Genomic DNA, 17,182 nt, shown 5'->3' with positions numbered 1-17,182 from the left:
ATTGGCCAAAGAGCAGGATATTGACAGAAATGCCTTCACAAACCTATTTAATAAATTCAAGAAATTGCACAATGTGTGTGGAACAGGAAAATGTGTGTCGCTTTTGGGGGAAGGATTTTAAAAATTGCTTGACATTCTCACTGGGAGGGTATGCCCCAGTAGCCCTAATGGACCAGCCTCCCCTAGTTGCAGGTACTGATATAAAGAAAATAAAATCGGCTCAGCATTTTTCAAGACAGTGGCCTAGAAGATAGGTTCCCATTTATCCAATAAAATAAACTATTTAGGAGAGAGATTCCTCTTTATCTAGCGATACAATCAATATACATTTACTGCTTTCTAAGCATGGACATCTGGAATTGTGGTGTACCACAATTTTAGATGATGTGTCACTGACATTACTGGAGACAGACCAGAAGCCAGGGTTTTTTTCCATCAGCTTTCCCAGATAAGTACATTATCCATAATTACCAGGTGTTCAAGGATGCACGTAGGTCTGCCACAATAGCTCTATTTGGCTCTGCATTTTACTTATATGAGGGTGAGTGGGGGAGCGCTTCCAAGCACCACCCCTTGTGCCACATCACTTTCACCCAGTTTATAGCCCTCCACACATTTTAGGGTGAAGGTCTGCAGGAAGCCTCCACTGATTATGGAGAATTGCCCATATGATTTAGAATCCTGATGGTGGAAGGTTCTAAACCATGCAGGGAACCTCCATGAGCACAGCAAGCTTCCTCCTTCATTGCCCTCAAACCCATGGAAAACTGTAAATAGTGAACAGATGATGTGCTGGAGCGGCTGAAGCTTGGCAGTGCTCCTCCATGTCTATTTGCTTACACACAAGTAAAATGCATGCCTAAATAGGACTTGTGTATGACCCATATCAAGGTGTCTAGAGCATAGTTGACCATGGCTTATTGTTCAAGTTTATTTGTGATCTGAAAAGGGAAGAATCCATCCTAGATAAAATGGGAGCTGGGCAGCAGCATAGTATAATTCCAGATTTGGTACTGCAAGTGTTTGGGTCTGTTGAAAGTCATTCACTTCAATCTTGGCTTTCATACTTTCTCTTTCTCTCTTTTTAATGTGTTTTTATTCAGTTTTCATCATAACATTCACTTCTTACATTTGGCCAGAACTGGAGTTAACAGATCTCGGAGCAGAATTGTTTGGAACAAGAAGAGTTGTCTGGACAAGATGTCTATCTGCACCATTGCTATATTGGCCACCCATGATTATGTAAGGACTGGGCCACGGCCGGCAGGGTGAGTTGGGCCTAGAGCTTGGAGCCAGAAGTCAGGACAGAAGGACAAAGGACCAAAGAGCGTTTAAGGACAGGACAATCCAGAAGGCAGGAGTCAAGACTAAAGAATAACCAGCAATACGCAAACACACCAGAACTCAGGAAGACCAAGCACAGCTCAGCTGTAACAGGAAGTTCTTTATAATCCTTCCTGTCCAGGAGGATCCAATAGCCTGACTGGGTGACTGGAGTCAGTTTAGGGCAGCCTTTCCCAACTAGTTGGCCACCAGATGTTGTTGGACCACAACTCCCATCAGCCTCAGCCAGCATTGGCAATGGTCAGGAAAGATGGGAATTGTGGTACAACAACATCTGGTGGCCCACTAGTTGGGAAAGGCTGGTTTAGGGCCTGTAAGTACCTAAAGTTCAGTGTTTCACCACGGGGAGGAACTGCACAGAGATTCAGCAGCTCCTCACAAGCATTTCATGTGTACAAAGGTTTTCATTATTTTCTGATGCATTGGATGCTTATGATCTGTTTCTTTTCTCCTCCCCCTGAACCCTACCTATTCATGTGGTGTCGAAAATGCCCACAAACTTAGCAAAGCTTTTCTCTCATTTTCATTTTGAGTGCTTGCTTTTCTGTCATTTTTGAAAGCAGTACCTTGGAAACACACCATATTTGGCTAAGGCTTTTCTTAATGTCAGTGTGAATAAAATAAATGGCCTCAACCTTGTGCTTAACAGTGGCCTTAGGCTTTTATCCAGAAATGCCCGTGGTGAGATAAAGAAAGCTGCAGTGCTAGTCAGTAGCATCAAGAAAGCATCTTGTATCTTCTTAGTCATTGTATTCTTCAAAGTGGGAAATAAAAATATTTAAGTAGGCTATTATTTGGTAAAGCCTGATTTTTAGTTTATTTTAAAAAAAGATTTCTGTGGTGATGAAAAATATGTGAATTGATACTTCTGCAGCATTGGCCTAATGAGGCATAGCTATTAGTACACATGGTCCAAAGCCTAGAAAAAGCAGGATTAAAGCCCTGGGAAAGAACTAGATGCTGGATGCTCCAGGGAAGGCAAGGAAGGCTCAAACATTAGAAAAAACCCTTTTTTGCCTTGCATGAGTTGATGGTCATGTTCACATCCTTCTCTAGCTGTAGAGCCTCTTTAGGTGGTAGAGGATTGGCTACATGCATAAACTAACATGTGATACGAGCGTAGACTTCTAGACCCAATATTTCCCACCCATGTTTTTGAGGGGAATAATTGGCCAAATGCATGGGGCATTTGCATCATATTGTTATGGGTTTGGGGTTTGAGATAGATGATTTCTATGAGTCCCCTTCCACCCCGATTTGGAATCCTGGAGGTGGGCTCTGCAGCTGAGAAACCTGTTCTGCTGGTCAGATGAGTCTCCTTTGTTAATCTAATGGAGTGGCCAGGTAGACTAATGGTCTGCCAAGTGCCCATTAACTGGGGAATGGGCCAGAGAGATCCTATTGTTGTTGAAACTTTTCAGGAGAGCCCCCCCTCCTGGGGCCAAAGACAGGCTTGGGTTTTTAGTTGAGTCTGAAGCTGGGAACTGGGGAGACCACGGAGAGAGATTCGCTCCCTGCATGATGGCTTCACGATGTCTCCTATAAGCCTGATGAAAAAGCAGGATCTATTGGACTGCTAATGCTTTGAACCCCTCCATCTTATGCTCAGCTGTGAATGTGTGTAAATAAACCACATATTATAAAGACACCATAGTCTCTGCTGACATTCATTCTAAGGAAACCAAACCCTGGGTAAGAGCAGGAACCCCTGGAAGTCTTGCACTGGTCAGAGATTAGAGTGGCATGCAACACTGGTGTTAGCAGTGGGATTGAGTTTTCTGGGAAAAGAATTGGGAGCAAGGTGTGCCTGAGTCAAAATGGAGGAAGGAATAGTAGCACTCCTGGAACAGATGAAACTGTGGTGCCAGGAAGACCAGCAGCAAAGGCAGTGAGATCACCAGGAGGACTGGCAACCTAGGCAATGGGAGCACTGGGAGCACTGGGAGCACTGGCAACAAATGGGGGAGAGTTTTGAAAGCACCTTTGAAGAGAAAAAGGAGGCCCCATGTAAGGCGGTGAGAGCCCTGCCTGATCAGTTGCTACAAAGGATTGAGAATGACCTGGGAGCCCAGCTGCAGAGCACCCAGACTGGGGTGGCTAAAGAGATCCATGAAGTGGATGGGCAGCTGAACAGCTTGGACTGTGAGGAGTTGCAGCCAGTGGTGTGGGAAGACTCCTTGATTGTCCAGGAGCCTGCTGGCGGGTAAGATGCCAGAACTCTGGAAGTAAAGCCCCAAGAATTGGAGGACAGACTGGTAAATGAAGAAGACACCTTAGAAGAAAGTGAAATATAGGCTGGAGAGGAAATGCTGCACATAGATTTCTCCACTCCATGTGTGCTTGCTGTTGAAGAAGTAATGCAGGAGGAAGAAAAGGCCTTGTAGAAAGGTGAACTACAGGCTGGAGAAGAACAACTGTTGATAGATTTCTTCATCCCGTGTGTGCCACCTGTGGAAGAGAAAGTGCAGGAGGAACTGCGTGTGCGAGAGGAGCTGCCAGCACCTGGAGAAATGGCTGTGCAAGAAAAAATGCAGGAGGAGAAGCCTGAGGTGGGAGTACAAGTCCAAGAGGAGCTCCCAGTGCTTGGAGAGATGGGTGAGATAAGATCCTCAAGTGCCTTTGTCCTTTGGGTGCCTCATATTGGCCTTACAGGGTGGGATCCAGCTCCTATGATTGGTGCCGCTCCTGAGCAGGCTCCAGCAGTGAGAGGCATCCAGGGTCTTGTGAGTTTGGAGGGCAAGAGACCCTGGGAGGGTTACTGCCTCTGCTTGGGTGCGTGATTTACACTGGAGATGGTGGGAGAGAACAGAGAAGAAGGATTCTTTCTGCCAACCTGGGTGGGCTAGGCCATCTAGTCCTGAAGAAGATGCCCCCAGATAAAGACTTGTGTTAGAACTATGATTTGGAGTTTGGGGCAGGGTGGACAGGCTTAAAGACTTTTTCCAAGGCAGAGAGTGGGAGAATAATGGCTACAGTCTGCTGTGTGTTAATGACAAAACAGATGTGTTCCTGGAGATGCATCCCAAGACCCTGCAGGCAGCAGCAGGGATCAGCTTGGACTGGGGACTCCGTGAAGCCCCAAGACAAAGGGCCATGTGGGCAACTGCATGGTTTGGGGGTGAGGATTGTTCTTATGGGACTGTGCACTGATTTGCTGTAGGAATTCTCCCTGATAGTGTTAGTATTGCCTTTTGACATGCTGTTGATTTGTGCTTTTTGCATGCTTGTGGGGACATGAGCTGTTCAATGATTGTTTTTAGGAATTATGCTGATAGGTTTTTGTAGTAATGTTTTAATGTTTAAGATTTACTATACTATGCCTGTTAGATTTTGTGTGTGTACAACTGTTTGGGAGAGCAAGGGAAAATGTGTCTGTTTTTGGCTGCTGTGCTGCAAGTGGCACAAGGAGCTCCAGTACTGAGGCTGTAATCTGGCTTAAACATATCAAGAACTCACTATCTTGGGCACTGCCAAGTTTGAGGACTGGGTAACCGGTTTGGATGCAGAACTATGACTGGGAGCTCCAAGAAAGAAGAGGAAGACTAAAGACAGAGTAATTAACTGAAAACGTGCTATAAAGGAATGGACTGCTTTTGTACTGTGTTGTGTGGAAATGCAACTGTACTATGACTATCGCAAACATACATTGGATAATAGGGATACAGCCGGTGCTGGATGGGGTTACACTCCCCCTGAAGACACAGGTTCGCAGTTTGGGTGTGCTCCTGGACTCAGCTTTAAACCTGGAATCCCTTTGTAAGAGCAGGAACCCCTGGAAGTCTTGCATTACTCGGACACTGGGGTGGCGTGCAACAATATGTTACCTAATGTGTGTGGTATACATACCTGCTCCTCCACCATGTGAGGAGATGTGGAATGTGGAAATCAGTTCAATGACTCCCAGCTGAACTGCGGCCACTGAACTCTATTATGCTGAAATGTCATGATGTGATAGCTAAATCTATGGTGTTTGAGCTATGTGCCTATTTTATACTTGGACGACACCACCTGGGACAAGTTCATACAGGCTGCATGCACGCCATGCCTTTAAAGTGCATGGCTTCCCCCAGAGGATCCTGGGAACTGTAATTTGTTGAGGGTGCTAGGAATTGTAGCTCATTGAGGGGTAAACTACAGTTCCCAGGATTCTTGGGGGGGGAGCCATGTGCTTTAAACATATGGTGTGTATGCAGCCACAATCTTTACATGGGACTGCCTGTTGTGGCAGTAAGACTGTATGCCCTGTGCATCCTCCCTGACCCGCTGCACTGACACAGATGCCACAACCTGTGACGTGGAGCATATACACATAAAGCCGTATACCATTCTTTGGTGACTCTTCCAATTGTTTGTGAGGGGGAAGGAACTTGGAATTGTGGATCTGCATTTATACGCCGTATCACTTGTTTAGAATATATAGATAGTAGGGGCTGTCTGGTCCTCTTACATTAATATATAGTGCTGTACTTTCACATCAAACTTAGCCTTTATGCTAGAGCTCTCGAGGGATGAATGTGCTTGACTCCCTATCCTTGGGCAGGCACGCTAAACTCAGCAACGTAGGAAGTGTTACAACTAGGCCACTTTATTTTATTTGGGCTGTATACATTCTTACAGCTGGTGTTAATCTACCTCATACGTCCGTTTAGCATAAAACATGCTAAGTGGACCCACTGCATTCATTTTCATATTTTATATTTTTGAATTATAGCTGTTCACTGATTTAATTTTTTAGTTGATTAATATCTGGGTTTCACTCAATTAATTGGTTAGATGTGAGTTAATGTTCATATTAGCAAACCTCAATCTGACTTTCAGACAATTAGTTAATAAATGTAATTAAAGTTGTGTACCAGCAAAATCTCAATCTAGGTACTGTTTGGAAGATGATGAAGGAGCCGTGAGATAAATTTGCATTTAATTAATAGAGTTACTAATTTAAGCAGAAAGGTCATTTTTAATATTTTCTTTTAAATTCACTGTTACAGTAACATACCAGAGCCGAAATTACTTTTCTAAGATAAACAAGTGTACCCCCTCAGTCTCAATCCCACCAATTACAATGTATTATTCCCTTTGATTCAAAATTCCCCTCAAGTTTAATCAAAGTGATTAAATAAATGAATTCATTGATTTGAGGAATATCATACACATTTATCACAGCCCTGTATTGAAGTGCAGCTCATGTAAGTATGTTTAAATTGTTCCCTCATGACTTTACAAAATTCTGGCTATGATATGCTGATCGAAACTAAGTTCATTTTGTTCTATTAGTGTGGCTAAGCTAACAGAGGGGGCTAAAGCTTTTTTACCCCCTTTCTTTGCTGGTGCTCCATCATAACAAGAACTTTAGCGAGCAGAACATATTAGATATATCAGAATCAGTAATCAGGCAATGACCTTTTAAAACCCATTAGTATCTGAGATGTTACAACTGCCCAATTGCCTCCAAGATCTTTGTTTCTCTACTGCCTGGTAAGTAGAGTAAATTGTCTAACAGAAAATAGACAGCTCAGAACCGGGGCCTATTGACAGAAGTTTGCTACTGGCTGTGCACCAGTAATGATATGTGTTGATGGAATTTTTAGGCCCATCTTCTACTATTTTATTTTGTCCTCAAAGCATAAGTACAATTAATTCCATCCACACTGGGCAAATGAAGAAAGGGCGGGATATAAATTTAATAAATACATAAATAAAGAGTATCTCAGGGTGATGTATTCTTTTTAAACCAGGAGTACCTAGCATAGTGCCCTCCAAATGTTGATGGACTACAACTCCCAATGTCCTAACCACTGGCTGGGGCTGATGTGACTTGGAATCCAACAATATCAAGAAGGGACCTTGCTGACTGCCACTGTTTTAAATAGTCCAGGAGGGTGGAAACAGACTTCAACAAATGCACATTTGATTTCATCAGGATTAAGTATTCAAACATAGATGTTCAGCTATATCATGGCATGAACGGTTCCACCAAATTGTGGGCAGAGTTCTACAAAACTCTGCAAAACCTACATGCATGTGTGCGCCAGTGTTCAGTAGATTCAAAGAGAAACAGGCTCCTTAACAAACATCATTCATTTCACCAGCTTCAGTCGGTTTGTTTGCTCTCTATAGATCCTAAATCTCAGAGCATACTAAGTCTTGCTGTTCAGTTTTATCCAGCCCATGGATACAATTTCTTTTTCTTCTCCAAGGTCCAGAGCAGTTGTAGGATATGGCAGCTATGGTGAGTGCTTTCACAACAGCAAATATTCCCATCCAAACTTGATATTCCCCCCAGGAAAGATCAGTTGGGATCAGAGCATTGGGTGCTGCTGACAGACCCATCACTGTGGAGGATCTCTGTTCCTGAAGCCTCAGCAACCCAGAACTCCTGCATTTCCTGGCACCCTAACGCTTCTCTGTCCTGTCCTCCAACAACTCTTAATGGGCTGGGCTTGGAACTTCTAGACTGGAGACACAGCAGCTGGAATTCCAAAGCTCTTTCTATTATAAGCCCTCTCTCCCCCAACTATCTTGAGAGAGTGGGTAGTATAAAAAAAGCTGTAAACTAAGGGTTACTAACAACTGTGATGGCCAGCAGAGCTCTGTGTGTTGGAACTAGGCAGAAAGGAATCAGAGGGAGTGCTCACCCACTCAGTAAGGATTTGTTATTTACATAGTGCTCCCTAGTGGAGTGAGTAGGAGGAGCAACCCATCCAAGAATCCCATCTTTCATTGAACCCTGCTTCAACATATTCACAGATAGGTCTTGGCTTCAGCTATTATCCTGCAGGTGAAAAATATGAAAGAAATGTCCCATAGCAGGTAGAGACCCACCCTCTCACAGCCATTTTCTCTGCATATTTAGAGAAAATTACTAACCTTGGAGATATATCACATCCTTGTTGCATAAAAGCTCCCAAGGAAAACCAAAGACTGTTAAATATCCCAAATTCGTTAGTTTGGTCGTTGGCTGGCTGGTCACGTCCTTCTTCAAGCTCTTCGTTATGCCACTCATAAGGACTGAAGCGACTGACCAGAAAAAGGACAACACTTACTCCAATGTAGGCAAAAACTATGCACATCCAAATCTCATAAGCTAAGGGATCCAGAAAAGAAAAGACCCCAGGCTTGGACTTCTGTGGTTTTTTAATCATGATAGATATGCCCAGGCTCATAAATGGTTTGGAAAAGTCTATAACTTCCTCTCTCACTAGAGTGATGGTCAATGGTGCAACAGCCACATCAGCTCTCTGAAAAGAAAAGGAGATTGATGTTAGACAGATGTTTTGAAGATCTGCAATGCACCAGTCCTAAAATGTTTCAAGGTTTTGTTATCAAGTTGTTGTTTGCATCAAATGCTATTTGTACTCTCATATCAGAGTTGTATTGTTTTTTCTGCTGTGAGATGAGGAATATTTTTTAATTTTGAAAAGCTTAAGAGTACTAGTTATATTTTTAAACTATTTTTTAATTTAGTTAGATTTTTTTCATTCATTGCCACTTCTGATTGGTCAAAGCAAGTTTTTCTCGAAGCAGGGGTAGCCAACATGGTGCCCTTCAGCCCCAGCCAGAATGACCAATGGTAAGGGATGATGGGACTTGTAGTCCAACAATATCTGGAAAACACCACATGGCTTCCCCATCTTAACGCAACGTTTAAAATAAAAATAAACCCAATGTGTGTTAGTACTATTTTCTTCCCTGTTGTTAATTGTTAGTAATATTTCCCTTTCCTTAACAAATCCCCAACTGATGTTGCAGTCTAGGACCTGTGACATCTCCATTCCATAATCTTTACATAATTTTGTCATTCCGAAATGACATGATAATAACAAGCCTCAACTACAAAAGCAGAAGAGGAGAATCTCTTCCTGGCATGATGCCCGGCCATTTATTTTTTGCCAGGATATACTTTTCTACTAACAAATAACTGACAGAAAAAATTCAGTTGACTGAAAATGGTTCAACTCATATGGCTATTTGCCAGCTGTACAGGATCATTAATGATACACTATATTCACTAGCACAAATTTTAATACATGTCTTGCTGTTATTAGTGGATAATGATCAGCTGTGCAGCAACTAGACACAAATGGCAAGTGACTTGTTGCAAAATCATCTGAAATCTTTAGTGTTCATCTAATGATACACTGCGGGATGTTCTTGTATCAGTAGCTGTTACATTTTTTAAAATCACAGGATGAGAGAGAGAAACTTACTCCATATACTAGCTCCCCGACCATGCCATTCCATAATTTAGTCTCAGGATCTCGGGCTCCATATTTCCCATCAGCAACAATCTGCAAGCTGTAGTTGTAGCCAACATGTTTCGCAATCTCAGCAGCTAACTCCACGCAATAACCTTCGTACCTGAAATTTCCTTCCAATGGCTCATTGGTCTTCTTTTGCATCACATAGGGAGCTTCCTGGGAGAAACAGAACAAGTTACACAGCCATGTTTCATCCTTCTGGAAGTGTGTATCTTGTTGCATATGGTCAAAGAAAAATGAAAATCTTCAGCACTCATGCTAACACCTTGTGGGAAAAGGCTGGCTATAATGTCTTCTGGATGACTTGTAAAAAGGAAGTGTGGCACAGGCAATGTGGAATTGGCTAAGGAGAAAAGGTGAACGTGTTCCAGACATAAACTCCAAAGAGAAAAGCATCTCCTTGAACTCAAGAACTCTGTCAAATAATCAATGATCTCCTTCACAGAGATCTAGATGCACACAACCACCTCCAGTGTCATCCAGGATCTCTTGCCCTTATCTTCCATGATATGCTGCTTCCTGGAAGAAAGTCAGGAAAAGAATAAGCACCTCCTGTGGCTAGGTAATGAAAGGATGGAATTCCTATCTATCCTTAACTGGATCCTGATGTGGCTGTAGCTCATCGTTAGTTTTTAGTTTAGTTTATTGCATTTATTTATTTTTCACACAACTGAAAGGAGTCCCAAAGTGATTTATAAGAAAAGTGAAATACAAAATACATAATCAAATATCAATAAAAACAATACAAATATACTAAAAGTGTTCATCCAAAATCACTTGAATATCCAGCCCCACCCAACACAAGAACAAATACCACGAACTGTTACTACAAGCTAGACCATTTATACCATCCAAATGCCCAGGAAGATAAAAATGTTTTTACCTAGTGCCAAAAAGATGACAGTCAGCACCAGATGAACTTCCCTGGGGAAAGCATTCCATAATCAAGGAGCTACCACAGGAAAGGCCCATTCTCAGTTTGCTACCCTCTGAACATGTCTTGGAGGGGCTACAAAGAGAAGGGCCTCAGATATTAATGTCAGGTCTGGGTAGGCTCGTATGGGGAAAGGCAGTCCTTGAGGTATTGAGGTCCTGAACCGTGCAGGGCTTTATAGGTCAAAACCAGCAGTTTATAGGACAAGATCATATCCTTACTATCAGATGCATGGCAACTGCTATTTCCAACAAATGAGCATGGTGCTGTAGCAGTGTAGGAGCATTAAACATGATGGCTGCTCAGCATTCCCATCACTGAGGGCAAATGCCCCAGTTAATGAAGCCATGACATTTAATGTTTTGAGACATACAGTAGCAGAAGACATAACACCAATAACAATGGGGGAACTAGCAGTTTAACCATTCTACCTGTATAACCATTCCTAGCCATAATTCATGCTGTAATGAGAATGGAAATCATAAATATAGTTTGCTAATGCAAGATGTTTTGTTGCACATCTGAGCAGACCCAGGATTCCATGACATTGGCCAATGTAACACACCAACCAGATTATCATAGACAACATTTGGCAGCAATTACCATAATCATGGCTAGTGATGGCAAAACATTCTATGTATTTACATTTCTCTACAAATTAAAGTGTCCTCCTGCCCATACTGGAATCCATTCTAGACTTTGAAGATTCTTTACAGTGTTTGGATACATTCTAGTTCATTTCACTGATTTCCCCCCCTGTGCTGGAGCACAAAGGCAGTTTATATTAGATACAAGAAAACATTTAGGAGCATGCTGCACAACAGCTGTAGTAGCATGCTTCCTTGTGATATTTTAACTATTTTATGCTAGGCCACCTTAATTGGCCTGTTCCTTATTAGACTATTGATGGCTTTTAGTTGCAGTTGCGTATTGTACTTTAATCTTTGAGCTGGATTTTGTTTTATGATGTTCACTGATTTTTTTTAGTAATCTATTGTGGTTGTTGATATACTTCTATTCTGTAAGCTCCTTTGAGAGAATCTTGCCCTTAAAAGGCAGCCTAAGAATATTTCAAATGAATAATTAAATAAATAAATAACTCCCCATAGGAATAGCTTATTGTGAATCATAATGGTATAGCTTTACCTATACAATTTTGCAAGATTTAACCCCCCCTTCATACACACATAGCTTGAAAATGCTTGTCGTAGTATTCACTCATAGATTTCATCTCTTGACTTGGTTATTATGAAGTGATTCCAGGACCGAGATGGCTCTTGCTCATTGTCCCACCTGCTTAAACCCTGAAGGACATATCCACTAGCCACCTTCATTTTCCCCAAACCATCATTTCACAGCTATTGGCTTTAATTTGTCTGTCTTTCTCTCCTTCCCACCCCCATTTATACATAACAATTCTGTAACACTTACTAAAATAGTTGTAACAATGTAGGTCCTATTTTGCAGAGTTGTGGTTTCATTTGCTCCTTGTTGATCTATGGCTGTTGGGACAAGCTTTTCATCTTCATTCCAATAACCAATCTAGTAATGATAAAGAAATCATTGCATATCTTTCCCATAAAGCCAGTTTAACAACTGCCTGAAATGTAATACTAGAGAGAAAACCCACTGTAAAGCATTGTGAGAAATAAACCATCCCCTTAAATTTTCTTTTGCCTCTTACACTTTAAGGGGCATAGTAGCAAAATCATGACTGATTTTACAAACAGCACATATACTGGTGTCATTATATTCATGGAAACATACATCAGCCTTTTGAGTTTATTTGTAGTTCTGAAGAAGCCCTCCCTTTCATGCTTCCATATAAGCAGATGATGGTGAAATAATTAGTATAAGATTAGATTCCTCTGTGTAATCCACTTCTCTACCCCGTTGTACTTAAATACCAAACTGATGCACATTTTTCAATGACTATACACCCAAAAGGGGGAAAAACAGCCTTTTTAAAATTCCTACATGAAATGTCCTGATATTCACCTCTCAGACTAATGTATGGATTGGAACTAAGCTATCTACCACACTTCTCTGAATGGTACACTAGAGTTTTCAGCAGTTTAAACATATCAAAATATGTATTTTTAGAGAAAATTAGTGTCCTGGCTTCCCCTAACAGATTCAGACTTGGGGCTCCCAGCCTGATTATTGCCAAGGGCATTAAACCACAGGTTAGCACATGACTTGAACATAGGTAGGATATGAGGCACAAAGTGACATGGCTACTCAAGTCAAGATGATGTTGCAGACAGGCCCTCTGAATCCCCTTAATAATAAAGGATGAGGTGGGCACCACTATTTTCGCTGGGCTTTTCTCTCAGCTTGGGACTGGCAAGCAAGCAGGCTGGATAATGGGCTCAGTCTGTTTGCACCTGTGTCTGTGGTGACTGATGTGGGGACAACTCTGCTAGATCTTCCTCCTGTCCCACCTTGAACCCTCCCTCCTGGGTGATGGGTGAGCTCACCACAGGAGATCAGCAGTGGATCAGCCATGATGGGTGGCGTATTCGGGGGGGGGTGAGGGCATTAATCCCTCACCTGCATCAGCTGACACTTCAGGGGAGGGGTTATCAACAGGCAGATATCCTTGTTGCCCAAGCTCAGACCACTTTACCCCAGGATCCCAGACTTCCTCCTCCTCAGACCAATCTTGCCAGGACTTTTTTATGTGGCTCATGACAATGAGAAGCAGCTTGCCTAGAGAGGCGGAGCCACAATGCTAGCTTCCCGGTAGCAGTACCACTGCCGCTTATAGGAAGGGGAGAGGGGACAGGCAGCGGTGAGACTGAGGCTGTGTGGGTGCAGGAGCACCAGATTGGCTCCACCAGTGCACCCACACAGCCCTGAACTCTCTATCACAGCCATTCCCAACCAGTGTGCCTCCAGATGTTGTTGGACCACAACTCCCATCAGCCTCAGCCAGCATTGCCAGTGGTCAGGAAGATGGGAGTTGTGGTCCAACAACATCTGGAGGCACACTGGTTGGGAAAGGCTGCTCTATCACCTTGCCCCTCTCCCTCCTGTAAAGCAGCAGCAATGCCACTCCAGGGAAACTAGCACTGTGGCTCCACCCCACCGGACAAGCTGATTATGGAGACAATACACATCAAAATGTTTATGAAAAAAAGGATTTTGGTATGTATTTTGACATGATTAAAAATAAATCACAGATTGATTAATGTGGAAACAAAAGTGAACAGAATTATGGCTAAAAACAAGCAAAAGTGACACTCCCTGTAAATAGATAGATCTGTCCATCTGTAATTCACTTACATAAATTGCTCACAACAAAAGCTAACTTCTGAGAAGAAATGTTATCAAAAACAAGTTCTGGTTCCAAGATTATTGTAGCTTTTGCTGTTTTCCAAAGCAAAGCAAACCGTTACCTTTCTGATCCCATCATGTTTCATTTCAATCACATGAAGGGTGTAATTGGTCCGATGTCCTTTCTCATTGAACTGGACATTACCAGTCAGTCCTTCAAAGCGAACCTTAAAAAAAATATAGGAATCTGTTAAAAGATAAAATGTTTTTATCAAACATCAAAGTGTTTTTCCTTCATCCAAAGATTTAAAATCAGCTCACTCCCATATATGTGTATAACAAGATCTTCCTACACTAATTTGGACGTGATTTTGTGAAAGAGATAATATCTAAGCAACAATGTTGCTTCTCACTCCTAATTCCAACAAAAAGGGTGGATACTTGCCACATTGACTCCATATATTTATTCCACTATTATTACACTTTAAACAGTCATTCCCATAGAATCCTGGGAATTGTAGTTTATGAAGGGTGCTGAGAGTTGTTAGAAGACCCCTCTTCCCCTCACACAGCTACAGTTCCCAGAGTTCCCTGGGAAGAGATACTGTCTGTTAAACCATGTTGGCAAGTGTAGTTCTGTGAGTAGACTAGGGAATCTCCTAACAACACAGCACGCATCACAAACTACCCTTCCCAGGATTCTTTGGGGCAAGTCATAACTGTTTAAAGTGGAATAATAGTGGAAAAAAATATGGTGTGAATGTGGCCACAAAGAAATTTTCCCACACATTTCCACCTGACCTGTTAGCATAATTATCCTTTCTGCTTGGCAGGATGATTCAGATAAACCAAGATACCATAATTTCATCACCTCTGTGGGCTCAACTATTATTACTTGAATTTATATCCCACTTTTCCATATAAATATGCTCAAAGCGGCTTACAACAGCACAAAAATGCAAATCATTACATCAATAACTAGTTGTATTCAATGGGCTAAAATTCTTTCAGTGAAAAATATAGTAAGAATTACATAGTGGCACATTATAATGTTTAGAAAGGCAATAAATCACTGTGTACTGGAAGTAAAGGGGAAAACTGCTCTGCTCAGGAGTCTCTGCTATCATGCGACTGAAAACTTAGCAAGTCAAGGGAGAAGGGGTATTACTTAGCCTTATCTCTGACATGTCAGCTTTCCTCTGCAGGGGACATTCAAACATATAATTCACCCCCAGGAGTCTGTAGTTATATAGTTCAAGAAGGATTCCACTACATACTATTTCTGCACATTTGACACAACCAGTGCCCACTTATGTGTAAACATGGAGATTATAGTTACCTATTCTCATTAAAAGTTTCTGAAGCATTGGAAATAAACTTTGGTGGGTTTATAAACAAGTATTTCAGGGAAAGTGATAGTACCAAACCAACTTTAAAGAAGTTAAAAGGACAACTGGACATTTTTGGCAAATAATGCAATAACTGGTTATTAGACAATAACTTGTTCCACACCATGGTTTGTTATCTGACCTGTTGTAGAGCTCTCTGAATGTCAATTCCTTGTCCCCAAGGAACAGCTGGATTTGCTAGGCAATCCCCAGCATTCCCACGACGAGAGATGTCAATCCTCTGTTTCCTGAGACTCTGAAAAGCTTCTGCCATTACCCGAACTCCATCATACGTAAGAGCAGATGTGTACTAGAAGACAGAAAAAAAGATATGTGCTCACTATTAGGGTTGGAAACTTGGAAACTCATGTTCTTCCAAAACAGGAACCTTAAAATTAAAGCTAGAGTTTAAGGGTTGCCATCTGAATGGCCATTTCAGTAGTATCAGCATAAAGTCAACATTGTGGGGATATCTCCGCAGTACAGAATGAGGTGCTTTGTAATTAAAGGGACAGTTGTGTGAGATTTTGTCATCTGAGCTAAAGGCTGGGCCTCTATGCTTGGTTTTGACTGATGCCCAGTGAAATCAGACATAAGAGATCAGTAGGGCTTACCCAAGTAAATATGTATACTGTCAGCTGGTGGATAGTGACTTCACCCCTGCTTTCTGCAGGAGTTGGCCACATGATCAAGTTCCCCAGGGAGAACTCAGTTGCACAACTAATCCAGCCATGTTTCTGCCTGCCCCACATAAATGCATTAAGAAATGCCAGGGGTATACTAGGTGGTTAAAATAGTTGCCAATTGCAATACCCCCCCCCCCAAAACGATGATACAGAACATTATTTGTAACATTTTCTGCTGCACACTTTATAAAAGTTTGTACACGGAACCTAGATTCTGAAACAAGGACCTTGAATGAACAGAAAAGTGCTTCTGCATTACCAAGGCAGCCCTACCATATTACTCTGATTTCCCCATGGCACTGTAGTACCCCCTGCCCATCCCATGCCATTCCAGAAGACTCATCCCCAGGATTTCAGGGTGGTTCAAGGGGCTGAGAGGAAAGAAGCCAGGTGTTCCACTGAATCTTCTGGATCCAACCAAATTTTCCTCAAGAACTACTTGCCCTACTGTGGCAACCCCAGAACAACTATGTCTCCTCTCTCTATATATATTTAACATTACAGTATTGCTCAAATTAAATGAGAATAAAAATGTATTTCTGTATGTCTGCAGAATGACATCCTGGATGTTTTACTACAGAGCTGATACCTTTCAGATAAAAATCTGATGGAAAACTATGCTTTTTTTAAAAAAAAGTTTTACACTTTGAACACTTTGCTTAATTCAGTATGAAACAGTTATGGAAATACCTCTGGAGCATTGCCCCAAAGTGTATAATGAATATTTCATCTTTATATTATCACTAGACTGGCAAACATTTTTACTTATTTAGAATATTTATACCCTGCCTTTCCTCATAGTTCAAGCAAGGTTGCAATCTTACTTACTTGGAAAGGGAACCTAGGGAAATCATTCTTCCCGGTAAGCATGTTTAGAATCTTTCTTCGGCCACCAACTCAGAACTCCAAAGATGTGGGAGTTCAGCCAACATTGTTTTAAAACAATAACTGTGCTTGGTTAAGAAAAGCAAATATATATCCACAAGATTTTTCAAGGGTGTGCGTGTGCATACTTCAAATATATCTCAAAAGCCAGTACTTATAGAAGGTAATTATTTCCTTGTGCCATATAGTACTTGGTCCTTACAGAAACAAAGGCAACTTGTAGTTTTATTTTCTAAAGTAGTCCTTCTTTGCTTAATTTTTTTAAAACATCACATGAGGTTCTCCCTAGACTAACGAAGTGAAATGTTGGTGTTCTCCAGTTTATCCTTCCTGAATAAGTCCATTGTGATTTCATATGAAAATTACAATTTTTAGCTTTGATTTCAAATGGAAAGCATCCAACGACAA

General features: G+C 41.7%; 1 protein-coding gene across 4 annotated transcripts in view; it reads right to left on the bottom strand.

The window, feature by feature from the left end:
• Positions 1-17,182, bottom strand: part of GRIA1 (glutamate ionotropic receptor AMPA type subunit 1) — a 307,786-nt gene that overhangs the window by 57,757 nt on the left and 232,847 nt on the right. For 3 of the 4 annotated variants that reach the window (XM_061617437.1, XM_061617436.1, XM_061617439.1), the window contains 5 exons: positions 15,346-15,513; positions 13,938-14,042; positions 11,968-12,078; positions 9,552-9,758; positions 8,212-8,582 (listed from right to left, as the gene is read on the bottom strand). In XM_061617437.1, coding sequence (XP_061473421.1) covers positions 8,212-8,582; positions 9,552-9,758; positions 11,968-12,078; positions 13,938-14,042; positions 15,346-15,513 — 962 coding nt within the window. The remainder of the gene's footprint in view (positions 1-8,211; positions 8,583-9,551; positions 9,759-11,967; positions 12,079-13,937; positions 14,043-15,345; positions 15,514-17,182) is intronic. The other variant, XM_061617438.1, reaches the window with a different exon arrangement.

The sequence above is a fragment of the Rhineura floridana genome, chromosome 3 (assembly GCF_030035675.1).
Source record: "Rhineura floridana isolate rRhiFlo1 chromosome 3, rRhiFlo1.hap2, whole genome shotgun sequence".
Taxonomy (NCBI): domain Eukaryota; kingdom Metazoa; phylum Chordata; class Lepidosauria; order Squamata; family Rhineuridae; genus Rhineura; species Rhineura floridana.
The sequence above is the reverse complement of the archived record's forward strand: the minus strand, read 5'-3'. Positions and strand labels throughout refer to the sequence as shown.